Source organism: Myotis myotis, unplaced genomic scaffold (genome assembly GCF_014108235.1).
Source record: "Myotis myotis isolate mMyoMyo1 unplaced genomic scaffold, mMyoMyo1.p scaffold_m19_p_3, whole genome shotgun sequence".
Classification (NCBI taxonomy): Eukaryota; Metazoa; Chordata; class Mammalia; order Chiroptera; family Vespertilionidae; genus Myotis; species Myotis myotis.
In genome coordinates this window covers 203,104,824-203,132,797 of record NW_023416335.1, presented here as the reverse complement: position 1 = coordinate 203,132,797, position 27,974 = coordinate 203,104,824, and the positions used below count along the sequence as shown (strand labels likewise).

The 27,974-nt window shown below is 41.5% G+C and overlaps 1 protein-coding gene across 8 annotated transcripts; it reads left to right on the top strand.

Annotated features, from left to right (window-relative positions):
* The first annotated feature begins 3,753 nt into the window (after positions 1-3,753).
* Positions 3,754-26,819, top strand: PRDM4 (PR/SET domain 4). Of its 8 annotated transcripts, none has more exons than XM_036299324.1 (12): positions 3,754-3,864; positions 4,218-4,489; positions 8,145-8,278; positions 10,869-11,054; positions 13,413-14,207; positions 18,182-18,331; positions 19,285-19,403; positions 20,367-20,452; positions 21,053-21,180; positions 21,815-22,129; positions 23,426-23,594; positions 25,176-25,488. In XM_036299324.1, exons 2-12 carry the CDS (start codon positions 4,479-4,481, stop codon positions 25,486-25,488), a joined length of 2,406 nt encoding a protein of 801 aa, XP_036155217.1. In that variant the 5' UTR covers positions 3,754-3,864; positions 4,218-4,478. The 8 variants fall into 8 exon arrangements, 7 of the variants coding, with proteins under 7 accessions (XP_036155217.1, XP_036155219.1, XP_036155216.1 ...); XM_036299323.1 differs by lacking the exon at positions 3,754-3,864 and adding an exon at positions 3,915-4,015; XM_036299322.1 differs by lacking the exon at positions 3,754-3,864 and adding an exon at positions 3,927-4,041.
* Positions 26,820-27,974: the final 1,155 nt, after the last annotated feature.

Genomic DNA, 27,974 nt, shown 5'->3' with positions numbered 1-27,974 from the left:
TTTTTTTCATGGTTATTTATTGCTATCTGTTATATTTTATAGTTTAATTATTTGTTTATTATCTGTCTTCTTCTACTATAATGTAAGCTCCACAAGGGCTGGTATTTTTTGCCTGTTGAGTTCACTGCTGTGCCCCCAGTGCCTAGCAATGCCTGGCGCATAGTAGGCACTCAACAGATATTTGTTGAACAAACTCTACTCTTTCCAAGTTTTCTGCAAAATATTAAAGAAATGAGTCTGTTAGAATCTGATAATATAAATTATAACCGTATCAGGCTTACGGAGGAGAATCCCAAGAATGTCAAAGAACAACTTTACCTGCATGAGAAGTCCTGTTTCCAGACCCTCCTTTAACATGAGCAATTGGAAGCAGGATTAGAAACCATACAGAGTCAACTGAAAGAAAGGTATCCTGAGCAGCCCAATCCAGGCCCAAACTTACCCATTACTGTCCTTGTCTTAGGGCTAGAAGATAATGTTTAAAGGTAATTTGTTCTCTACATCCGTTTTTTCCACCCAGCAAAAATGTCAATGGTTGTTACCTGGTTAATCTTATATACAGTTATCTCCAAGGCCTACCCTACATCTTTGTTTCCCAGTCTTTCTGATTCTTGGGTCACTAATACTAAAAGAGCAGGTCACCCTACATGAGCTCCTCAGGGAACCTTCGGACATCCATTTGCTGTACATCTCCATATAAATAGATATGTGAGTTAATAAGCATAGCTTAGACCTATGCCAGTTTGGCTTGCATTTATTGAGCACCTCATGTGTGCTAGGTATTGTGCTATGTCATAAAGCATTTAAATAAGATAGACATGGGTCGTCTCCAAAACTAAAAATCTACTTGGCAAGCCAAAAAATTAAACAATGACTTACAATAAAGTCAAGAACGATGCGAAGGGGAGGACGGGGGATTGTCAAGGGCGCGGGGGGGGGGGGGAAGGACACATATGTAATACCCTTTGTAATACTTTAAGCAATAAAACTTAAAAAAAAAAAAAAAAAGAACGATGCGAGAGCATGGACCTAATCTAATCTGGGGAATGGGGTTAGGATGCTTCAATTTATGGATCCTGACATCACTTTTAAAAAATGGACTTTTTGAGGTATTTTTTACATGTACTAAAACTCACGCATTTTAAGTGCACTATATATTTTGACAAATATATACAGTCATGTAACCACTACCACAATCAAGAAAATTTCAATCATTCCTAAGTTCCCTCAGCCCCTTTTCAGGCAGTCTCACCCTCTCCCAATCATTCCAAGTCCTGATAATCACTTATCTACTTTCTATTACTATAATTTTCTACAATTTCATATACATGACACACGTATTATGTAGTCTTTTGTGTATGGCTTCTTTCATTTAGCTTAATGCTTTTGAGATTCATTCATGCATCAATAGCTTGTTCCTTTTTATTGCTGTGTAGTATTCCAAAATGTATACTCTAATTTGTTTATTAATTCACCAGTATGGACATTTGGATTGTTTCCCATTTGTGGGTATTACAAAGATTTTTATAAACATCCTATATAATAAAGAGGTAATATGCAAATTAACTCTCACACCCTCACAAGATGGCTGCCTATGACCAGGCCCGCAGGGAGGTTAGTGAGGGATGGCCAAACGACTGAACAAGCAGGCTGCGTGGGGTGACCAGGCTGGCAGGGGGGTGCAATTGGGGGTGATCAGCCTGGAAGGGGGGACAGTAAGAGGCGACCAGGCCAGTGGGGGGGGGGTGCAGTTGGGTGCGACTAGGCTGGCAGGGGGGGCAGTTGGGGGCAAGTAGGCTGGCAGGGGGGCAGGAAGGGGCAAGTAGGCCAGCGGGGAGGGGGCAATTGTGGGCAACAAGGCCAGCACGGGGTGGGGGCAGTTAGGGCAACCAGGCAGGTGAGCAATTAGGAGCCAGCAGTCCAGGATTGTGAGAGGGATGTCCCAGGGATCAGGCCTAAACCAGCAGTCGGAATCCCCCAAGGGGTCCCAGATTGGAGAGGGTGCAGGCTGGGCTGAGGGGGACCCTCCCCATGCACGAATTTCATGCACCGGGCCTCTAGTTTGTTTATAAGTCTTTGTACATATATTTTTATTTTCTCTTGGGTAACTACCTAGAAGTGTAATTACTGAATTGTAGTGTATAAGAAATTGCTAAGTTATTTTCTAAAATGGCTGTAGCATTTTGTGTTCCCATCAGCGCAGTATGAGAGTTCCAGTTGCTTTGTATCTGCACCAACACTTAGTTAGTCTTTTTAATTTTGGCCATTCTAATAGGTATGTAATGTTCTCTCATTGTGTTTTGATTTGCATTTCCCTAATAACTAATGATGTTCCTTGACTTTTTGTGTGCTTAATTGCCATCTATACATCTTATTTGGTGAAGTAGCTTTTCAAATATTTGGTCCATTTAAAAAATTGGGTTGTTTGCCTTCTTGTTTTTTGAGTTTATAGGGTTCTTTATAGGTACCAGACTAAAGTCCTTTGTCAGATATTTGTTTTGCAAATATTTTCTCTCTGTCAATGGGCTTGATTTTTTATTTTGTTGACTGTGTCTTTTCAAGACCAAAAGTTTTAATTTTAATGAAGTTCAATTTGTTCAATTTTTTTGGTTCCTAATTTTTGTGTCCTATCAAGGTTATAAAGTGTTTCTTCTATATTTTTTGTCTATACACATTGTAGTTTTTAGCTCTTAGATTTATCTGACCTTCTTTTTATATACACCTCTGATATTATTAAAATTGTTCAAAAAGAAAAGTCATGGAAAGCCAGAGTGAAGTCATTCAGCCTTTTATAAGACACATCATCGTTCCTTTGGCTCTAGGTTTGAAGTGGCATTTTAGGGAATACCATCACTTATGGCATGTTGACTTTCTTGATTTCGATTTCTACGTGTTGTCAACAAGAAAGCAAAACCAAGGTGACCTGCTAAGGTTCAGCGATTAGCTCCCTCAAGTGGAATGTGCTTTCTCTTTATGAGAAGTAAAGGAAGGAAAACATTATGTAAGTTGACACCATTCTCAGCTCTAGACCAAAAGGCTGGTGCCTCTGTCCTTTTACAGGAGACTGAATTTTCAAAACTCACCAGTCCCCACTAGACTGCAAGCTGTTGAAGGTCAAGATGTGTGTCTTATTTTGTATGAGATGTAACTCAATGTTTTCTGAATGAAAGGAAGAATTCCTCGGTCGCTTCTCTTCTGCAGGTGTATGGAAGCTACAAGGCATTGTGTTGTAGTTTCAATGTCCAATCCTCATGAACTCGGGACCATTTTCTTAGCCATCACGGTATCCCCAGGGCTTAGCACAGTGCCTGGGATGCAATAGGGAGCGAAGGACAAAGAGAGAAGGGGAAGGAAATTTGTACAGAATCCCAAATACCGACATTTATGACTTGAAGCAGGGGAACTGGACAACCTTCAGGGGTAACATATGGTGAAAAATATTGGGGATGCAATTCTAATTTCTCCTGGCGAACACTGCCATTTCTGGGCTAGGTCCCTTATTTCTTGTGGGCTTGCGTGGACCCACGCTTCCCTAGTAGGCGAATGCCTTGAAACCCGGAGTCTGGGCTACTTACGGGGCATCGTTGAACCTACTTCCTGCGCAGACCTCAGCCCTGGTTGCCTAGCAACTGGGTCGATCGCTCGGCGCTCGACTCATCCGGCCAGACTGAAACGCGCCCCGCCCCGCCCCTCGGCACGTGCCGGCCTGCGCCTCGCGGTGCGCACGCGCGGCAGGGGCTCCGCTGGGGGAGGGGCGAGCCGGAGCGTGGTCGCCGCTTGCGAGCCCCGACGGGGAGGGGCGCACGCAGGAGGGGCGGAGCGGCGGGCGCCGGGAGTGGCTGAGGATCCGGAAACGCGCCGAGGGTGCGGCCCCGGGGAGACTTCGGGCTGGGCCGGGCTGGGTTGGGCCGGGTGGGAAACGTTAGGCGAGCGACCCCTGGGGCGCGGGGGGTCAAGCGGGCGGGGAGGGTCCCGAGGTGAGCTCGGCCCGGATGAGGAACAAAGCGGCGGGCAGGTGCGTGCCCCCCGCGCGGCCGGCAGGTGGGCAGCGCGCGGCCCCGGCCGGGAGGGGCGAGGGCGGCCTGCGGGCCTCTTGCCCTGGGGCGGGCGAGTTCGCCGCCTTTAGGAGGCGGTGTCCCCAGGCCCTGGTCTCGGGCAGCGAAGGGAGGAGACTGCAGTCTCCCGTGTTTTGGTGACCGCCCCGTCCTCTCCCACAGGTTGGGCAGCCCCCATCCCGAAGCTTCGGGAGGAGAAGTCCCGAGGGCCCCCCCCCCCGGCATGTCCCAGCTCACGACCGGGTGCGCGGCCGCCGGCCCTCGGGAGAAGTGGGGCGGCCCGGGGCGGCCCTGGCGGCGTGGGGCCGCGTGTGTGCAGCGGTTGTGAGCGAGATGCGGTAGCACGTGACCCCGGGACGCAAACCCCGATGCAGCTTCCCCGCCCCCCGTGTGCCCTTTTCGCTGGTACTTGGCCCCAAGCAGATGCATCCCAGGTGAGTCGTGAGGTGGGCTTAGGGCTGGCGACGTCTTCGGAAAACATCAGGCACGTGAGAGTTTTTGTTTTTTTAAAAAAATTATATTTTATTAATTTTTTACAGAGAGGAAGGGAGAGGGATAGAGAGTTAGAAACATCGATGAGAGAGAAACATCGATCAGCTGCCTCCTGCATACTCCCTACTGGGGATGTGCCCGCAACCAAGGCCCAAGCCCCTGAATCGAACCTGGGACCCTTCAGTCCGCAGGCCGATGCTCTATCCACTGAGCCAAACCGGTCAGGGCAACGTGAGTTTTGAGTGCCTTCGTTGTGGGTGCCACTGGGAAGGGTACAAGTGCGGTTTGCAAATACGGATTCGCGCCCTGGAGCAACCAGAACCCCAGAAACGGGGGTTGACTAGACTCTCATTCAGCCTAACTTCACATGTGCACAGTTGCTCCAGATTAGCCATACGCCATCGTTGGCTCGTTGACACCTTTATCCTGTGCCTTCGACTTGTTTGAGCGTTTAATATTATTTTTGTCTGGGTTCCAAGGTGTGCGTTCAGCTCATCACCAGGCCTCACTTTGGATTTCCCTCGGTTCCTTGCCATCTGGCTGGTATAATGGAGAAATTAAGTTCTTAACTCTAAAACCTTGATGCAGATGTTTAAAGTTAGGTACTTTTGGGTACCATGTCAGTACAGTACAGAAATAGTTCTAGATGGCTGGTCTTTTAGAGCCTTTTCATAGGCCTTATGCTTAGGATGCAGAAAACAAAGCCATTGAAATGACTATTGCATTTTGCAGAATGACTGCATTTTCCTTAGTGTTAGTTGCTTATATGTCATTCTAAGTCAGCGGTTCTCAACCTTCGGGTCGCGACCCCGTTGGGGGTTGAACAACCCTTTCACAGGGGTCGCCTAAGACCATCGGAAAACATACATAATTACATATTGTTTTTGTGAGTAATCACTATGCTTTAATTATGTTCAATTTGTAACAATGAAATTGGGGGTCACCACAACATGAGGAACTGTATTAAAGGGTTGCGGCATTAGGAAGGTTGAGAACCACTGTTCTAAGTGTTTGGGTTTTTTTAAAAAAATATTTTATTGATTTTTTTACAGAGAGGAAGGGAGAGGGTTAGAGAGTTAGAAACACCGATGAGAGAGAAGCATCGATCAGCTGCCTCCTACACACCCCCTACTGGGGATGTGCCTGCAACCAAGGTACATGCCCTTGACGGGAATCGAACCCGGGACCCTTCAGTCCGCAGGCTGACGCTCGAGCCAAACCGGTTAGGGCTAAGTAAAGTTTTAAGATCCGCACCTGGCACATGGTTCATACATAGGTCAGTGGGAAGCACGCAACGGTACAAGCGTGAAGGAAATGATTTTGTAAGGAGCGAGGAGGGAATCCCTTTTGAGAAAGGTGGTTAGGGTAGAATTGCATTTTAGAATGAGTGTCCGGTGAGGGTCATATTGTAAATTCCCTTCATCTGCTGTCTCTCTGTGGAATACCAGCTACCTTTGGTTCATGGCTGCTGAGGTCATCGCTTTTTGGTGACTCACAACAGCAGAAATCTGCTGAGCCTCTCACATTGAACTCTGGTTTAAGCTGGTTTTAGAAGTCAACCTAGAAACACCATTTTGATTTTTATCTCTAGATTATCACACAGATTAGTGTTCAGGAATTTTCAGAATGGTATTCGAAGCTTCAGAGTTTTAATTGTGCTTTAAAAAATCATTGTAACCAATTTGTTGTAGGTCATTGCTGCTACAGTGGTTGAGTTTTGACTAAAAACTCTAGGTATAACAATTTTTCCGGGAAAAGTCTGTTTTAAAGTAACCCAAGCCAAGAAACTTTCAAAATTAAGGTTGCTGTGGTTTCTTTAGTCTATAAGGAATTTTTTTTTACACTTTTTATAGCATAATTACTGTTATAAAGGTGCTTTCCTTTATCAGGTGTCCCTCGTTTGTCATGTGCTTCTAGTTGTCTTTCTAGTAGGATGAGCATACACAGCTCCGTCCAGTCTCCAGTATTTCAGAGTGCGCGCTTTGTACAAGGTAGTATACTCGTTGGCCTAATGTACTTTATTAATGCCTGGGGGCTTAGCTTTATGAGCTACGTGGCCAGGGATTAGGTTGGAGCCTGTGAATATAGAATAGTGTAGGAACAGGTCTGCGCAGGACTTGAAGCATACCCCACTATATAAAGACACAGATCTTAATCTATTGGGACTGTGTAAAAGGCAAAATGGTTCTTTTTTTAAAAAATATTTTTATTGATTTTTTTTCGCAAAATGGTTCTTTTATTGTAACTGTCTTTCAATTTCAGTTAAGAGGTTTGTTTTATTAAATTAGGCGGACCTGGATTTAAATCTCAAGTCTGCCACTTGTTATGTAATCTGTGGTTAAGTTTCTTAGTGTCTCTGAGTCTGTTTCCTCATTTCTAAAATGGGATTAAGAATATTCCTTACCTCCCAGTAGTTACAAGGATTAGGTGAGATAATTACATGTAAATCACTAAACTCTGTGCCTAACACACATAGAACAAGAGTAATAAGTGTTAGCTTTTAATTATTTTCAGGTTGGTTGATAGCTGATCTGCCATTGTTCAGAATTAAAAAGCCTATTAGGTTTGTTTTCACGGCTAAGGAATATGTGGACACATTTGATTTCTCTTCCCCTTCACCCCTCCCATGTACAAAGGCACACACAGAAGAACATGCATTACTGTGATACTATAAGGCTTGGAGGTCATACGTGTCCCCCTTTGGATAACCTGTTGGCTAGCTTCTTAAAATATAGTATTTTTAATATGACAGACTGACATAGGAACTAATACTTATCGATAACAACCTCTAATAGTGTTTTGTTCTAATCAATGTTACTCTTATTCTAATGATGTTGTTAATGGCAATACAACATGGATTGCATAGAAAATGTGATTCTTGCATTCTTCTGCCTGCCAAGAGTGTTCTGTAGATGAAAAGTTGGTGTATGGAAAAACTTTTTGGCATTATCTTGTAGCATCTGTGCTCTTCCATTGAATTGCTGTGTGATTTGGGGATTATGACAGGCCCTCTTTGAGACTCAGTTTCTTTACCTTATTTTGAAGAAGTGAGAGATAGGAAGTAATTTTTCAAAAAGTATCTGGTAAAGGTTACATAATAAACCTCAATATGTGGAGGATGTCATTAAGATAATTAATTAAATGTTGATACAGAATTTTAATAAAATGCTGGTCCATGAGAATGTATGGTGCTTTTTTATACAATTAATACTTTAACTCAGATCCAGTATCATTTTAACTCCTGGTGAAAAGAATTAGCGAATATTCTTTGTGCAGGTTATAACAAACATCTGTAAAAGTCTTGGTTTAAAGTAATAAGCCAACTGAAGAAAACAGATCCTGTGAAAGAAAAAACTTGGGTGGTTTAAAAAAACAACCCAACCCTCATTGCCATTGTGCGCTAAGGATTGCAAACTTTGCTTTCGGTAGTGTGAATAGGGTTTGGAACAAGGCAGGCCTGAGTGAAACAAGGTACAATCCTGTTTAAGACGTGAGCATAAAAATGAAATAGCTGGTCACGTTTTATGTTCTTGAGTTCCTTAAGCAGACCCACTGGCATTGATTGTTTGCATAACTGGTTCCTGTGCTCTCTCCTAGGATGAATGAAATGAACCTGAGCCCAGTGGGGATGGAGCAGCTGACTTCATCCTCTGTGAGCAATGCCTTGCCAGTCTCAGGGAGTCACCTGGGGTTGGCGGCTTCACCCACTCACAATGCCATCCCTGCCCCAGGTGAGTGGTAAGGGACAGCAACTGCCTATCAACACTTACTGCATTATCAGTTCTGAATAGAGCCCAGAGGGGTCAGAGCCCCTTTAAGAGTGGGAGAGAGAAGCCAAGCAGGTCTGAGTGGCGTTCCACGTGCAGTTGCACAGTGAAAGAAGACATTTTTGGAGAGTGTTGGAGTTCTGGTGGATAGGAGTAGCAGTTTTTTCTGACAAGCCTCTTCTTCAGTTGGTGACCTTTTGTCTAGAGCTGTAATTGACTTGGTATTTTATCTAAGACTAGAGGCCCAGTGCATGAAATTTGTGCACTTGTTGGGGGGACGGGGGGAAGCGGTCCCTCAGCCCAGCCTGCGCCCTCCCTCAGTCTGGGAGCCCTCAGGGGATGTCCAGCTGACGGCTTAGGCCCAAACCATCAATTGGACAACCTTAGTGCTGCCGCAAAGGTGGGAGAGGCTCCTGCCACTGCCACTGCACTTGCCAGCCTGTGAGCCCAGCTTCTGGCTGAGTGGCACTCCCCCTGTGGGAGCGCACTGCCCACCAGCGGGCAGCTCCTGTGTTGAGCGTCTGCCCCCTGGTGATCATTGTGTGTCACAGTGACCGGTTGTTCCACTGTTTGGTCAATTTGCATATTAGCCTTTTATTATATACAACTAGAGGCCCGGTGCATGAAATTTGTGCATAGATAGGGTCTCTAGGCCTGGCTATCGATCAGGGCCAATCTGTGGGGTGACCAGCAGGGTGATCTGGGGGCCCCCGCTGGCACCTGCCTTGGCTGGTTTGGGGGGCCTGCGAGCTGGGGGCAGCTCCTACGTTGAGCGTCCGCCCCCTGGTGGTCAGTGCACGTCATAGCGACTGGTCATTTCACTGATTGTTCTGCTGTTCAGTTGATTTGCATATTAGGCTTTTATTATATAAGATTACCTATTTATCTTGGCATTTTGTCCCTGCTTGATAGAGGAGAATTAAAGTTACTCTACTAAATGTTCTTAAAGAGCATGAGAAATTGAGCTTTACTTTCTACATCTGAAATTGGCAACTGCAAATATGCCAGGCCTAGAATTATGGGGAAAGAGGAAGCACCAGAGATGGAGCTCAATATTCAGAGAGAATAAGAGTACAGGAGAAGCTCATTTTCCACCAACATTATTCTTTTAAGACCTTTTTATCTGCCTAGTTCAATTTTCTTTTTCTCTTGAAACAAGTAAGCTAGTGATTCCTAAGGACCTACAGCATTGTAATGTATTGGACCTTCTTGATCAAAATAGGAGTTAATGTTTTAAGAGTATTTGAATCTGTCCTAGCTGGTTTGCTCAGTGGATAAAGCATCAGCTCTCAAATTGAAGGGTCATGGATTCAATTCCTGCTAAGGGCATGTACCATGGTCCTGGACCCAGGTTGTGGAGTGTGCAGGAGGCAACCAATCAATGTTTTTCTGTCTCTCCTCCTCACTTCCACTCTCTAAAAATCAATGGAAAAAATGTCCTCAGGTAAGCATTAACAACAACAACAAAAAAGAGTATTTGAATCTGTAGGGTGTCCCCCCAAAAATGTATACACACACTTTGAATAATTATAAAGGCAGTGTTTATTAAAATACTTTTCATTTTCAAAATTGAGCTATCAGCTGTTAAAGTATACATTTTTTTGGGGGACACCTTGTATAAATTGTTTAAATAAGTTACTGCTTCATTACTAAAATGCAGAGTTAAATAAGTTTCATCATAATGAGGGCTCTTTACATTCCTTTACGTATCCAAAAAATGTTTTAAAAATTTGTTGTTAATTCATTTGATTATCTCTTAGGCATTCCTTTTAGAGTACACTTGTTTAGGAGGAAAAGCCTATTAAAAAATAATTGCCACTGGCAAAAAATAATGCAGACCAGCATTGGCTGTGTTGGTGAGTATTCATTATGATACTTAGGCACAGTAAGAGTCACTTCAACACTTTGCAGATAGGTATACTTCCAGGTAGAGACAATCTAAGGGTTATATTCTTTTAATCATGAAGTACAGCATATGTACAAAAGACTATGAAACTATTTATATACAATTTCACGTCTAACTTTAAATTAGATTTTCCAAGTAGGAGCATATCTATGAACTTTCAGAAGTGAAATGTTTTCACTGTATGAAATGGAAACTATTATAAAGTAAAAATAGGTTTAAAAAACAACAGCCCTGTAATAGCACTATTCAGAGATCATTCCTATGAACTCTGGTATATTTCTTCCCATTTTTGTATCTCTATATAATTTGATTTCTTAAATCCTATTTAAACTAGGTTTTTAGTTGCAATTAAATGTTTGGTACTAAAGAGCAATATAGACAATTGGAGGATCAGTTTGGTATTTTAAAACGAACTTGAGAACTAACTTTGTGACAGTCTGTGGATGTACCTATCTGGGATATAAAGGGCTACTCAGTGAGATTTTTGCTCACATGCAACAACCTTTCTAAGTTTAGTTAGTGATTGTACAGAGAATTTTTAAGTATTTTTATTTTTCAATTATAGTTTGCATTCAGTATTATTTTGTATTACTCTCAGGTGTACAACAAAGTGTTAAAGTACTTAAACATTTTTTTCTTTTTTTGTAGGCCTGCCAGTGGCAATTCCAAACCTGGGTCCCTCCCTGAGCTCTCTGCCATCGGCTTTGTCTCTGATGCTGCCAATGGGTATTGGCGATCGAGGGGTGATGTGCGGGTTACCCGAAAGAAACTACACCCTACCTCCACCACCTTACCCCCACCTGGAGAGCAGTTACTTCAGGACCATTTTGCCTGGTAAGTATGATAATTCTTTGGGAGGTTAGAAGAAAGAATAGGGCTGACTCGACCTCAGTGCATGAAGAACTGAATAATGCTTTTTTGTTTGTCACAATGAGATATTAATATCTTGGTCAGGAAAACTATCTGTTTATAGTTAGGTACTTTTCCTTTTAGAATATACAGATAACATATCCTATATAATAAAAGCCTAATATGCTAAATGTCCAACCATTTGTCCAGCCATTCGGCCAGTCACTATGATGCGCACTGACCACCAGGGGACAGATGCTCCAACCAGTAGGTTAGCTTGCTGCTGGGGTCCTGCCAATCGGGACTGGGCGAGATGGGCCGGACACGCCCTGGAGCCCTCCTATGGTCCCTCTGCACCCCCGATTGTGCACTAGTGGGGTCCCTCGGTTTGGCCTGCGCCCTCTTGCGATCCAGGACCCCTTGGGTGATGTCGGAGAGCCAGCATTGGTCCGATCCCCGCAGGCCAGGACGAGGGACCCCACCAGTGCACAAATCTGTGCACCGGGCCTCTAGTTATTAATAATTGTAGTTTGACTAAGCTTTATTTCCTAATGGCACATAGCAGTTTTTCTCCTTCTCTTCCAGCATCTCCTTGGTTCAGTTTTATAATCCTGCAATTGTAATTCCTGCCAACCACATGTTCTGCTACAGTGTCATTGTTTATTATAAAGTTTATTGACTTTTTTTTCAGAGATGAAGGGAGAAGGAGAGAGAGAGAAATATCAATGATGGGAATCATTAATTGGCTGTCCCCTATACGCCCCCTACTGGGGATCGAGCCTGCAACACAGACATGTGCCCTTGACCGGAATCAAACCCAGGACCCTTCAGTCCTCTGGCCAATGGTCTATCCATTGAGCCAAACCAGCCAGGGCTTTATTGAACTTTTATTCTGTTACAAAAGTTATTAAATGCTTATTTTAGATAACTTAGCAAATAGGGAAACCATTCATAGTCCCATCATCCTTCCTGTCTTTTATTTTGGTGTATAGATTTTACTGGGTTTTTTTGTAATTATGATTATATATTTTATACAATTGTGTATCCTTACTTTTTTCACTTAATATTTTTCTCTATTTTTACATAGTTATTTTCCTCAACTACTACTTGGTTTTCATAATATCCTTTTTTTTGTTGTTGTTGTTAATCCTCACCCAATAATATTTTTCCACTGATTTTTAGAGAGGGTGGAAGGGAGAGGGAGAGATAGAGAGAGAAACATCAATGTGAGAGAGAGATTTCGATTGGTTGCCTCTCACATGTGCCCCAACCAGGGCTAGGGATTGAGCCTGCAATCAAGGTACTTGCCCTTAACTGGAATCGAACCCAGGACCCTCAGTCTGTAGGTGGATGCTCTAGCCACTGAGTCAAACCAGCTAGGGCTCATAATATCTTTTTTAATGATGCATTCTACTGAATGAGTATTTCATGGTTTATTATATCAGTCTTTCTTTTTTGACAGTTTTGTTTTTCCATTTTTTAATTACCATTATATGAACATCTTTGTGTATAATATTTACAAAATGCATTTAAGAAATTTCTTACGCAAGATGGTATGAATGTTTTTGAGATTCTTAATATGTATCCTTTCCAAAGAGGTTTTGGTAATTACACTCCTACTGGCAATGCAGCAAGTACCATTTCACTACATCTTCATAAGCACGAGTGTTTAAATATCTTTTTCTGTTTCAATAAAGCAGGTACAATTATGACTTGTTTTGAATAGTGCCTAGTGGTTCTCAACCTTCTGGCCCTTTAAATATAGTTCCTCATGTTGTGACCCAACCATAAAATTATTTTCATTGCTACTTCATAACTGTAATGTTGCTACTGTTACGAATCGTAATGTAAATATCTGATACGCAGGATGCTCTTAGGCGACCTTTGTGAAAGGGTCGTTCGACCGCCAAAGGGGTCGCTACCCATAGGTTGAGAACCGCTGGTAGTGTATTATGATATTTTAATAAGTTATATTAAATTTTATTTTTTCACATGGAATATATAGTTTTAAATCATTTTACATTTTAATTCTTATAGAGCAAATTTTAGCATCTTAGGACTCAGGAATTCCTACCATGTATAAAAGGCAACGTTTAAATGATTAACTTCTAGGGACGTCAAAGGAACACAGTTAATTTTTATGATTTCTGAGTTTCATAGGAAAAACTGAATTATGTTATATATATGTTGCTATTTATAAAGTATATATATATATATATATATGGATTAAACCAAAGAAGTAGATAGAGATTATTTTAATTTAGTTATATTTGTAGCTCTAGCATTTGGAATTTTTTATTTTAACAATGTACTAAAAAATCTGTTATCTTTTCCTTTTCTCAGGCATTTTATCTTATTTAGCTGACAGACCACCTCCTCAGTACATCCACCCCAACTCCATAAATGTTGATGGTAATACAGCATTATCTATTGCCAACAACCCTTCAGCACTAGATCCCTACCAGTCCAATGGGAATGTTGGATTAGAACAAGGCATTGTTTCAATAGACTCTCGCTCTGTGAACACACACGGTGCCCAAAGTCTTCATCCCAGTGATGGCCATGAGGTGGCCTTGGACACAACAATCACTATGGAGAACGTCTCTAGGGTTACTAGCCCCATCTCTACTGATGGAATGGCAGAAGAGCTTACAATGGATGGTGTTGCAGGCGAGCATTCTCAACTCCCAAATGGCTCCAGAAGTCATGAACCTCTGTCTGTGGATTCTGTGAGCAACAACCTTGCAGCAGACACTGTAGGGCATGGTGGTGTGATACCCATTCATGGGAATGGCCTGGAGCTCCCTGTGGTCATGGAGACAGACCACATTGCAAGTCGGGTCAACGGGATGTCTGACAGTGCCCTCAGTGACTCTATTCACACCGTGGCCATGAGCACCAACTCTGTAAGCGTGGCACTCTCTACCTCACACAACCTCGCCTCCCTAGAATCTGTTTCCCTCCATGAAGTTGGCCTAAGCCTAGAACCTGTGGCTGTCTCCTCCATCACCCAGGAGGTTGCTATGGGAACAGGTCATGTAGATGTATCTTCAGACAGTCTTTCTTTTGTACCACCTTCACTGCAAATGGAAGATTCCAATTCAAACAAAGAAAATATGGCAACCTTGTTTACAATTTGTGAGTGTGCTTAGCCTTTTTTGTTTTGGAAATATTGGTGGAAAGGGCCATCATTCCTAACAGGCTTAGTCACAAAGTCAGGTGTTAAAGAAATTTAGAAAGTAACTAAGCTTTGTAATTTTTCTTTGCTTAGTAGTGTCCTTTATATTAATGTGGTGCCTTTTCCTCAGGTTAGTCAAATGATACATAGACATTTCATTGGTTCTTACAACATCCTCCTGAAGTAAGGAAACAGAGTCATTTCTGTAATTTACAGATAAGCTTAGCCCCAAAATACATAAGGTATTTCCCAAGGTTTCACAAATAGTTAATTACAGGAATAAATTTTAGTAAGGTAGTCTGTGTGACATGCCTTATGCTCTTCAACAAAACATTTATTAAATTGTGCACTTTTTTTTTAATCCCAATGGAGAAATATAGGTGGATACAATTTTGTTTTTGCTCAGAATGTATATAAATTACCATAGTTGTTCAAGTAAAAGTTCTTTTTATAGGGCAACAAAAAAAAGTAGTATAAAAACAATTTGTTGGTGTCACCACATACTTCATTTATGCAGGAAACATGTTGATTGCTTATTATATGCCAGCCTCTGCTGGATGCTGGGGAGAAAACAGTTGATAAGAGCCCAGCATATGCCTTTAAGGAGCTTGTAGTCTGATGGGAGGCATAGGCAAGTAAACAGGCTATTGCGTACGGTATAAGTGCGAAGATGGGATTAAGTACAAGGTGCTAAAGGGGCCTAAGGAGGGGGAGCGCCTCACCAGGGCATGGAAGAGGCAGGGGAAACTTACCAGGGGAGGCTAGTTAAAGGCAAGTAGGTAAAGAAGACGATGCCGTAAAGGTGATTTTTCTAACGGAGTAGAAGTAAAGGTTGAGGAAGAATGCAGGATGTTTACAAGAACTAAGTAAAACTTGTTGAGTGGATGAAGTTAGCGGAAGGAAGGGTTATGGAAGAAAACCCTGGTTTTTGGCAAGGAAAACTGGTGGATAGTAGTAACACTTTCTTAGGATAATGATTGGTGGAGGAGGAGTAGATGAATTTTTTTGAGGAGTGATGGTGAAGCCAATTTTAGACATGCTGAGTTTAGTGTCCATAAGATGCGTAGTAGAAATGTCTAATGAGAAGTCGAATCTGGAGCTCAGAGATCTGTCTGTCTGGAAATATGTAGGGATCTTCAGCATTAAGGTATTAATCATGGCCATGGAAGGGGGGTGAAATCATCTAGTAAGAGTGGAATGTCAAAAGGGCTGGAATATTAAGATACAGCAGCAAAGGGCTTCCAGAGTAGACTGATCAGGAGGTGAGAAAAGTAGAATGAATCTTCTGGTGTTGCAGAAGCCAAGCAATGGGGAGACATTTCCTATTAACCTTTTCAGTCTCAAATTTACAATTAAAATTTTTTTAAAAAAATCCTCACCCGAGGATATTTTTTCCATTGATTTTTAGAGAGCATGGAGGAGAGAGGGAAAGACAGAAATACCAATGGGAGAGAAACACATTGATTGATTGTCTCCTGCACAAGCCCTGACCAGGGCCTGGGCCAGGGAGGAGCTTGTAATCAAGCTACGTGCCCTTGGCGGGAATTGAACCCCGGACCCTGTGGTCCACAGGCCAACACTATCCACTGAACCAAACCAGCTAGGGTCAAAGTGTTTCATCTGGGAATGTAATGTAGACTCATTAATTTAGCCTGTTGATCCTTTTTTAAAAAGTGGGATCCTCTTGCTTCTAAATGTGTTTTCAAAAAGTGAGATATAATTCACATTTTAAAGTGTACAATTCAGTGATTTTTAGTATATTGACAAGGTTGTGTAACCATTACTACTATCTAATTCCAAAACATTTTTATCACCCCATAAAGAAACCCCATCAGCAGTCACTCATCATCGCCCCATCCCATGGTCAGGTCTATCTCCATGGATTTGCCTATTCTTGACATTTCATATAAATGGAGTCATACAATATGTAGTTTCCTGTGTCTGGCTTTGTTCCCTTAGCATAATGTTGTCATGGCTCATCTGTATTTTGGCAGGCGTTGGTATTTCATTCTTTTTTTTATGAGAGTAATATTCGTTGTGTGCGTATTCCACATCTTGTTTATCATTTATGGACATTTGTGTTTCTCCTTTCTGGCTATTATGAGTAATGCTGCTAGGAACATTTATATAAAGGGGGGGGCAAAAGTAGGTTTGAAGTTGTTTGTATGGAGAATAATACAATAATTAATAAATAATAATACAAGAATAAACTAACTGGTTCGCATACTTATAACTGTAAACCTACTTTGCCCCACCCCGTACAAGTTTTTGAATGAACATGTTTTAAATTTTCTTGGATATGCAGGATGGGACAAAAGTAGCTTTACAGTTTTTCATATGGAAAAGAATACAATAATAAAACAAGAATAAACTCAGTTTCGTGTACTCACAACTGTAAACCTACTTTTGCCTCATTGTAAGAATGGAAAATTGCTTTATGTTTAACTTTTTGGGGGAATTGCCAGAGGGGCTGCAGCAATTTATATTTCCAGTATCAGTATATCAGGCTTCCAGTTTTTCCACATCTTTGCCAGCACTTTCTTTCTGATTTATTATAACCATCTTTTTGGGTGTGAAGTGACATCTTATTGTCCAGTTTGCCTTTCCCTAATGAATAATGATGTTGAGTCCCTTTACATGTACTTACTGGCCATTTGTATATCTTTGGAGAAACAGCTAAGCATATTTTGTTGTATGAAATCTGAATCTCCTTTGTTTGGAGGTGATTCCCTTCTCGTTAATCAGTTCTCATCAAGGATGGGCGATCTCTAATTGGATATTCAAAGACTTTTTAACCAAGCAGTAGTTGAAGTAATATGTTATTACTCTTTGGCTAAATATGAAAACTTTGACACCTTATGCCATTTAAGTAGATTTTCTAATGATTACTTAGGAGAAAAAGACACTTGGATGGCAGTGGTTCTAAGGTTCATGGATTCCACTTATTTTGTGAACAATTGGGAAAGTTTGAACTCTCAGTCATTGGCTAATAGAGGCATGAATTTATTTCCTTAACAGAGAGAAAGAAAAATAAAAGAATAGAGCAAAAGATTTATGGAGAGGGAGGACACTCATGAGCTTGTGAAAGTGAAGTTATAGTAAGCATAGACAACAGTATATACAAAGGTCATATGAACAGTGAGAAATTAAGAATTTTAAGCAGATGTGTCTGCAAGAATGTATTCTGCCTGCTGGCCCAAAGAGCAGGTTATAAATACTTTTTTGGCTTAAAAATCCATCAAAATCTGGTTGGCCAGTTTGTTTATGGTGAAGCAAAAGAGAATAGAGGTGCGGCACCCTGGCTCTGTCATCTCTGCTTTGCATGACTGACAGCATTTCAGCCCAGTTTCCTCTTACAGTTCGTAGAATTGGAATCCAATTTCAGGCTGCAGAACATCATATTATCTACTTAATGTAAGGAGTAGTGTACAGTCGGCCCTCTGTATCCACAGGATCTGCATCTGCAGATTGAACCAACTGCAGATAGAAAAAAAATTACAGAAAGTTGATCCTTAAACAATTCAGTATAGCAAGTACTTACATAGCATTTACATTGTATTAGGTATTATAAGTAACCTAGAGATAATTAAACAATATGAGAGGATGTGTCCAGGGATGACTGAGCTTGATTTTTTTTAACTTGATTTTTGAAGTAAATGTAGTGTTATTTTTTTTTTTAATCAATCTTGCTCTTAGGCACTGAATAGGAAACTTGTCCTGTTAGATCAAAAGGAAAAAGTCACATCTTGCTGAAGAGAGAGATGAGTTGATATATATTTTAGTATAAGAGTAGTTCTTTGATTAAAGTATTTCTGCTAGAACCTTGCTTCTTACTGGTTATAGTTTAGTAATTAGGGTTTAACTAGAAGAGCAAGTGGTAATTTAGCCTGCTTGAGGTGAACTCATTTGTGTTTCTCAAATTTTCCACCTGCAGGGTGCACCCTCTGTGACCGAGCCTATCCCTCAGACTGCCCTGAGCACGGACCAGTGACTTTTGTTCCTGACACTCCAATAGAGAGCAGAGCCAGGCTTTCTCTCCCAAAGCAGCTTATTCTCCGCCAGTCAATTGTGGGAGCAGAAGTTGGTAAGAACCATAAAACCCCCTCAAGTGTCTTCTTTCTTTGTGAGGTAGAGTTGTAAAAGTGGGCGTGTATAATTTAGTGACTATTTGGTTGATCCAAAAGTCAATTTATGGCTTAGGATTTATCCTTTTAGGGAATATTTGTCTTGTCCAGTGGTGATAGGAATAAATCAAGTTGAAAACTTTATTGGAAATAGTCTCCTTACTTAGAGTCAGAATTGAATAGAGGAGAGAATCCTGGCCTGAGTCTTTGAAGATTTCCCTTTTATTCTCACTGTAGCATCCACTAAGAATTACCATGACAAAACACTCCTTGAAACTTCTTTCTTTTATAGAAACATGCAAAATTCACCACTGATAACCATTTGTTACAAAAGATGTTGAAATGGAGTGTGAGTTGTCTAATACTTTAGGGAAAAAGAATGAAGAATACTGCCAGAGTGTGCTTACCCATATTTGACTTTAACATGGTTTCTGCAGTATTGTGTCATTTCTTTGAAAATAGGAATCAAAGTTCATTATTCTTTCAGCTGTAGCTTGATGTCAGTTGAAAGCATGAAACAGCTTAGATAATATAGAGCAGTGCTTTAAGCACAAACAATTTTAGAAGTTTAGCAGTTGCTTTATATTTTTATAATAGAATAATATTCTCTAGTCTTTTAATGTGATAACTCCAAAATAACGTATTTGGAGGGACATGGTTTGGTTCGTTGTGTGTAAGACTGGGTTTAGAAATGTCTGATGTTACTTCTTTGCATATTTCTTCTGAGCCCATTTTATCTATTCATTACATTTTCCATACTCATATAACTTAGCTACCTCTAAGGAGTCCTGGAATCCCAGCAGTTCTCAGGTTCCCTGAAAATCAGATTCTTTGCTTGGGTTAAGCTACTCACTCTCTGTGTCTGGAGATGTTTAAGGTAGTGATTGTATAGTTGGTGTTCTTCCACTGACAGGTGTATGGACGGGAGAAACCATTCCTGTGCGGACTTGCTTTGGGCCTCTCATTGGCCAGCAAAGTCACTCCATGGAAGTAGCAGAATGGACAGACAAGGCTGTTAACCATATCTGGAAGGTCAGTGTTTATGAAACTTATGCGTGACTTTCGGATGTTTTTATTTTACAAGGTAGTTAAAAGTGATGTAAAGGTCAAAATTAGCCATGATGATACAGTGCCATTTGCCTGTCAGTTGTTTATTTAATATTCCATCCTTTCTGTTCTTGGTAGCCAAGTTCTGTATATTACATAGCAAAATACCAGCTATTGAATATAGACGGTAAACTGTTTTAGTTTCCATTTTGTTAGATAATCAAATGATTCTCCTTTTGAATTACTTGTGACAGCTGGGGCTGTGAGCTTTGTTTATATGATGAAAGTCTTATTTTATAATAAACTAAAACCACTCCTCAAATATTTAGCCTGGGAAATGGTTCTAGAATTAGAAGGTAAGGTTGCTTCTCTAGTTTTCCAAAGGGAGGACTGAAAGCACAGGCTTTAACAACATATCCTGTAACAGTTTATATTGAATCCTAGTAGATTGGAAATGATGCTGTAAAATTGAAGTGAGGGGAAAGTGAGTCCTGGGACAGTTGGAAAGTAAGGTACCACTGGCATTGGGGACTTTAATTTTGGTATCCAAAAAGGAACAGAGAAGAATGCTAGGTCCATTGGAGAAGAATGAGAAGAGATGGTTCTCTGACCTTAATGTCCATTCAGCTGTTCTGTGCCATGTGGTAGGTGATGAAAACAAGCAGACTGTCCAATTTTTGTGTGTGTATCTTTTCCAGTCAAGCCAAAATGTGAATAATCAAGAACACTGCCATTCTGTACACTGAACACCGACTGTAGGTCTCTGATGGTCTTTATTTGGTTGCTAGAAATAGGGGGACTGGTGAAATGACAGGCATGTGAGAAGGCAACTATGTATTTTTCACATTGACTAGCAAAGCTGCAAACTAAGTGAAATGGCCTTAATTCAGTAGCATTTTGTATCGCTTGTCAGTTCATTTGATGTGTATATTTGCCTTCTCTTGGCAGATATACCACAACGGTGTCCTAGAATTTTGCATTGTTACAACTGACGAAAATGAATGTAATTGGATGATGTTTGTGCGCAAAGCCAGGTAAGAGTAGTTTTGGGTGAGAGGAATTATGATTCAGATGGTTTTCAATAGGAAGCTTTGTGTAAAATGCGGAAGAGCTGGAAAATGCAAATTACACTGATGTCTGCACATACTTTAAGGCCTAAGGCTTTTCCCTTTCTTCACTCCAGAAGTTGTTGACTAGTGGTAATTATAAATTGAAAGCACAAGAAACTATCCTTTTAGTGAACAGTTTACTCAAGTTACCAGTGCAATAAGGAATGATACTGTTACCATTAGATTTTCCAGTGGGTACCTTCTCTTTATATTGACTGTTAGTTGTGGTTAATTCTCGTTCAGCTATCTATCTCTGTGTCTTTGTCATATTGTTTATGTAAAGATTAATTTATTTGCTTTCAGTAACAGACTGTAGTGTTTCTAACTGTAAAGGGCAATAAACTGATGTACTGAAGTAAGAATTTTGTTTCTGCACACATCCCTCACACTAGATAGGATAGGGAATTAGAAAAGTGACCTGGAAAAATTATATCTAAGTTTTCATAGAAGATTTTGTTCTAGGGATATGATGTGTTTAGTACATATTTCAAAAATAATATGCTTGATCTATTAAATGTAATTTAGGAACCGGGAAGAGCAGAATTTGGTGGCTTATCCTCATGATGGAAAAATTTATTTCTACACTTCACAAGATATTCCTCCTGAAAACGAACTGCTCTTTTATTACAGCCGGGATTATGCTCAGCAGATTGGTAAGTTAATGTACGACTTGTTTGTTATGAATCTAGCGTCATAAGAACACCAAGGACCAAAAGTAAAGGTTTAAATATCCGCTGAAACACATCAGCTAACATTTGTGTATATAAAAGCAGACTATTACCTCTCTGTTGAAAGGTTAAACTCTCTGAGGTTCTTCACAAACTGAGTGTTATTGATCAGCAGTGTTTATATGAAATGAACTTTTGTGTTAGCCCTTTGACTTGGGGAATTTGAAGTTCCCCAGGCTGCTTTCCGAGCCACTACCATTGCGATTGAAGTTCATAAAGGACGGCAGAACTCCTTGAGTGATTTAGCCTTCCTGGGCTTTTCTTTGCACTGTGTCATGATGAAACACGATGACAAGTCATGTCTGAGTTTGTGTGTGCTACAGAATCTTACTTTTTTCCCCTAGGAAATAAACCTTATAGTGCAGTATTTATTAAGTGCTTCCTGTGTTTCTGGCACTGTTTGAGAGGCTGGGAATAGAGCATTGAATAAGACATTTTACTTTTATAGGTAGTAGCAAGATGGACATTTGGGTAAAAGGGAAAAATTGTAAGCAAAAATTATTAATACCAAGAATACGCTTTAAAATGGAAGTATCAGGAGATATTAATTTTTTTCAAGGTGTTCCTGAACATCCAGATGTGCACCTCTGTAACTGTGGCAAGGAGTGCAATTCCTATACAGAATTCAAAGCCCACCTGACCAGCCACATCCATAGCCATCTTCCTGGCCAGGCCCACAGCAGCAGCCACAGGCCCGGCCACAGCAAAGAAAGGAAGTGGAAGTGCTCAATGTGCCCCCAAGCTTTTATCTCTCCTTCCAAACTTCATGTCCACTTTATGGGGCACATAGGTATGAAGCCCCACAAGTGTGATTTCTGTAGCAAGGCTTTTAGTGATCCCAGCAACCTGCGGACCCACCTCAAGATACATACAGGTAAGTTGTATTGGACCACCAGTGTGGAATTTTGCAACAGTTAGAAATTGCAGTAGTAAAGGCTTTGCAGGGAGGTAGTCTTGCAGGTCGAATTGAGGTAAGGTGTTAGAGAAGGAATCCCACTGGCAGGCAGCAGGACTTCATTGGATGGTAAATCTTTGTGGGATAACTAATTCCTCAGAGGGAGTTTCTTCCAGCAGTTAAGATGCTCCACTTTCTTGGCACCCAGACTGGGGAAATGCAGTTAATAATCAGGAAGTTGATTCATTTGTTTGAACTTAAAGCAAAAGAAATTCTGTGAAAATAGCCTGAGCCTCCTTTTAGAGCTCAGTCTGGGTCACCAGCTGGAGCCAGCGTTTCTCCTTTGAATATTGCTCAGTAAACATTGTTAAAACTTTGTTTTTTGAGTTTAAACCAACTGCTTTCATTGATCACTTACATTTTTCATATATACTATAAAATAACTGATGAGGTTTTCATTTTTTTTGGCTGGGTCATTTGTTCTTCAAATCTTTGAACGTAAAATTCTTCCTCATCTTTTTGCATTAAGACCGCATAGTCACAGAGACTGCATAGCCCACAAGACTTAAAATACTGACTAGTTTGAGAAAGGTTTGCCAACCCCTGACCTAGTGTAATCTGATTTCTGCATTCTTAGAAGAATTTTATTCCATCCCTGGTTTATGAAGTCATATGATATGTTTAAAAAAAGAGAGAGCCCTAGCCGGTTTGGCTCAGAGGATAGAGCATCAGCCTGTGGACTGAAGGGGCCCAGGTTCGATTCCGGGCAAGGGCATGTACCTTGGTTGTGGGCACATCCCCAGTAGGAGGTGTGCAGGAGGCAGCTGATCGATGTTTCTCTCTCATCGATGTTTCTAACACTCTATCTCTCTTCCTTCCTCTCTGTAAAAAATCAATAAAATGTATTTTTAAAAAAAAAGAGAGAGAAAACTATATATAGAGGTTGTTAAAATATATTTACCTATAGACTGGGCCCTAGGATGATGTGATTTTTTTTCATATTTTATAGCATGTCTGCTATAAACATTAAAAATATATATACATTTAAGCAGTCCCAGATGGAGGTCAGATTTATTAGCTTCACTAGCACTAGTTGATGAATGTAAATTCAGTGCCTCTGGGTGGTTCTAGGAAGATGGCCCTAGAAAGTGAAGTTCCAACTACCAGACAGTTCTGTTTACTCCTGCCTCTGCCACACACTCACACGGGGTCTGTTCATCTTGAGAGGCTGGTGGTGGTTTCAGTCACAGTGTGATCCTTTGGGTTAATGTGCAGGTCAGAAGAACTACAGGTGTACTTTGTGTGACAAGTCTTTCACCCAGAAGGCTCACCTGGAGTCGCACATGGTGATCCATACGGGCGAGAAGAATCTCAAGTGTGATTACTGTGACAAGTTGTTTATGCGGAGGCAGGACCTCAAGCAGCATGTGCTCATCCACACACAGTAAGTTACTCCACAGCCTGGGTGCTCCTCGGGTAATGAGATTTATATGAGGTCATGAGGTGGGACCCACCATTGATAGAATTAGTGTCCTTCTAAGAGGAAGAGAGACTAGAGTGGGCTCACTCTGCCCGCTCTGTGAGGACAAGCCAGGAAGAGGGCCCTCAGCAGAAGCTGACCTTCCTGCTTCTGCCCGTCTTCCTCCCTCATTTCCTTCAGGTCTCTGATCAAATGTCTTTAGGAATGGCCCTCCGTGACCAACTTACCTAAAATAGGATTCCATTTACCTGGCTTCATTTTTGTCACAGTACTCATTACTACCTGCTATCATGCTATATATTTTTATTTGTTTATGGTGTAACTCCTCTACTAGGACGTAAGCTCCATAAAGGCCAGGACTTAGTTTTCCACATTCTGTGGCTTCACAAGATCCTCCTGCTGGGAGGGAGAAGGCAGTAGAAACGCTAAGAGTGACTAGGCTTCAGAGCCTCCCACTGCACCTTACCGCTCCTTGTAACCCCTTTTATCTGTTTCACATACTGGGCTTTCCACTGCTCAAAAAAGTTTAAAAATTCCTGGTCTTGCCCTGACAGGTTTGGCTCAGTGGATAGAGCGTCAGCCTGTGGACTGAAGGGTCCCAGGTTCGATTCCAGTCAAGGGCATGTACCTTGGTTGCGGGCACATCCCCCAGTGGGGGATGTGCAGGAGGTGGCTGATCGATGTTTCTCTCTCATTGATGTTTTTAGCTCTCTATCCTTCTCCCTTCCTCTCTGTAAAAAATGAATAAAATATATATTTTAAAAAAAATAAAATAAAAATTCGTGGTCTGTATAATCTCTATGGTTCTTTTCAGCTCTCAAACCTTGGCACTGACATTTTGAGCTGGGTAAATTTTTGTTGTAGGGCTTACCATTGACACCATATTGAGATACAGCTAAGGACTGGCCAATTGGCAAACATTTAAACATTTTCAAATTTGAGTCTCCACTTGTTGGTGAGAATGTAGGCCACAGGAACTCTGAAATGGTTGTTGATGGACATGTATGTAGATAAAACGAAATTGTAAAAACGGTTTAGTTTCATCTAGCAGAGTTGAAGATGTGCATATGTTTTGATCCAGCTACACTACTCCTGAGTATGTATATGTGCAAGCCAACATACAGGTATAGGAATGTTGGTAGCAGTCTTGCCTGTGATGATAAATACTGGAACCACCAAAATACCTTAACAAAAGGTAAGTTGTGTGTTTGTAAGTAGTTTACCACAATGTAAAGGAACAGACCACTGATACCCGCAGCCACTTGAATGAATTTCACAAATATCATATTGAGTGCAAGAAGCAGACAAAAAAGATACATCCAGAGTGGTCCCATTTACATAGGATGCCAGAATAGGCAAAGTCAGTCTATGCTGTTTAAACGATACAGATGTTTTATGACTTGTCTGTGTGCTACATCTCATATAGAATGTCTGATTCTAGACGGGCAGAGCTGCTCTGACAAGGGCCTGCAGTGGTGAAGCATAAGTGTGGGCCTCAGTTGTCACTTGTAATCCAACCAAATGTTTTTCTTGTGTTCCTCTTAGAGAACGCCAGATCAAGTGTCCCAAATGTGACAAGCCGTTCTTGAGAACAAATCATTTAAAGAAACATCTCAATTCACATGAAGGAAAGCGGGATTATGTCTGTGAAAAATGTACTAAAGCTTATTTAACCAAATATCATCTCACCCGTCACCTGAAAACCTGCAAAGGGCCCACCTCCAGTTCTTCAGCACAAGAGGAGGAAGAAGAGGATGACTCAGAGGAGGAAGAGCTGGCAGACGCTGTGGGGACAGAAGACTGTCGGATGAACAGTGCTGTGTATTCAGCAGATGAGTCTCTGCCGGCACATAAATAAAGGAGATGCCAAATGTTTTGGATGGAAAACGCAAAGGGAAAAACATAACTGGTTATTCACTACAATGGTTTTTATATGAAAAGGTTTCTGATTTTCCTTCCAGCAAATAGTCAAAACAGACTGGGAATGGATAAAGCACTTATGGGGAATAGCCTAATGCAAACACTAAAACAGGTTGGGAAAAGAGAGCATGTGTCCTATTTTCAAGTGATGTATGGGAAGGAAAGTCAACTTTTGAGGTCTGTATTTACATGATAATCTGGTCATATTTATGCCCTTGTCAAAGCTGCCTTCTACCCAAACAAGTAAGATTTATTTTAAATTATTTCGTTGGTCACTTTTCTTCCCAGAACTAGGATTTCATAGTACATACTCTAAACTTGATCCCTGCCTCAGTCATCCCAATTGCTGATTGTGGTCCTAGTGTTGTATTTCATATGGACTATTGTGACGTATTTGTCCCAGAACAGATGAATACAGCAGTAAGCTGAAAACTTGTAAGCTCCTTTGCAGCTAACAAGTTTAAAGCCCCACCCGCCTTAATCTCTACTTGGGAGTTTAGAGTAGATCTTGCTTCCCAAAGTTTCAGCAGGTGCCTGGAGGGCAGACAAGAAAGGAGCAGCCATGCAATAGGCCATGATGGAGAGAAGAAAAGGAGAGATGCCGGGGCCACTGCCCAAGAAACTAGCTTTTATGGGTCAGGCACCTGGTTATTGTTCTATAGACATCTGTGTAGGTTTAGACCTATCTCTGTCTCAATAAAGCATCCAGCCCCTAGCCAAAGGGGACCTGGAGGTGTAGAGCTAAGTAATGCCTTCTGGATTAACTCCCACCCATAAGCACACGTAGACTCAGCGGGCAAAGGGGCACCTCGGCCCAAGGAAGGAAGGAATGAATGATCCTTGATATCTGGTTTACCCTCTGAAAGGGATCAAGACATCATTAAACTGTTGCCAACTCAAAGACAAATGACTCCAAATACATTGGGGCATTTGCAAGGCTAGGCCTGCCCAGTTTTCTGGTGAAGAACTTCACTGGTTAAACACGGTGAATACCAAAGGATTTGGAAGGCAGAAAGACACCCATGTGGTTAGTTCTTCCATCCGTCTGGTCTTTCCCCTGGTTTCACATGCTTTCAGCAAAAAGCAGACATCCTTAAGTTGACGGTTGATAGAACACGCTCTCCTGCGCTGAGGCACATCCTCTGGGTTGGAGTAGCAAGGACTCTGGTGGGAAGGTTTTGCTGCTAATGTATTTATAGAATGAATGTATTGCATTCAAATCTGTATTCCTCTAGGAAGGATTAAAATAAAAACTTTTTTAAAAATACAGGATTTTCTTATCTCATTTTGGGGAAGAAGGAGAAGAATGAGCCTTTGGGAGAAAATCAGGTATAACTTGAGTTTTTTAAAGGTTAGAAATGGAGAGAGAATTTCCTAAGTACGGTGGCTTGAGATCGTGTTGAAATGTGTGTCTGCATAACTGCTTAAACTGCTGCCTGTGTTTCCCGCTTGTATCCTGCTGCTCCCTAACGTAGTGCCTTTACTCTGCTACCTCCTTGCAGAGCTGTGGTTAATCTACAGTGAGGGAGGGGGGTGAGGTGTTGCCTCTATCAGGGCAGGTCAACTCTAGTGCAACTGGAGCAGCTCCAAGTTCAGCCTTATGCCAAAGGCAGGCCACCCGTGTTCCCAGGAAACCATGAGTGCTGGAACTATAAGCTTCCTTTCTCCCTTTATCTCAGTAGCTCATGCTGGTTAAATTCCTTCACTGCCTAATACTGGTTGAAATGCTGCCCAAGATGGTTAAGCCTAATGTAAAAACAAAAACAATAGAGGAAAACAGTTTTAAGTGAGAACGTAACTTTTACTGCTTATTTACCGACATCTTTCATTTTTTACCTCTTAGACTTAAAATGTACAAAGTTCTTCTCATGAGATGAATACATTAGTAACTGGCCTTTGACAAGATTTTGCTCTGAGCCTTCTCCGCCTGTTGCAGGTGGCCGCCTCTGCTGCTGTGTCGGGGACATGGTCATGTCGAGAAGCAGAATATGAGAGCGCTAGAGCCGACTGAACATTCTCCAACCTGGGCTTGGCTGCATGATGGTCTGTAACCTTAGCCAAGTTATGTGACCTCTCCATGCCTCTGTTTACTGTAAGTAGAGAATAAGGTTTCCCGTTTGATGTTAAGTTAGTTAACATGCGTAAAGGGCCTTCACAGTGTTGATGTACAGTAAACAGTCCAGTTTTAGGTTAGCACAGGTTTCTATCGTAAAATATATGGCTATAGATGGCCCAAGAAGCCCTAGATTTTATTCATACAAAGTAAAACAGCATAATTTGAGTTTTCAAGGCCAAAGCCTAGAAACTAGTTTGCTGTTCTTGTAGGTCAGTGTGTGTGTGCGTTGCTCCCTTCCTTGAAGGGGAGCTGCTGATAACCTTGCAGGTGTGCTGAGCTGAGGCCCTCGACACATCAGAGGGCAAAGG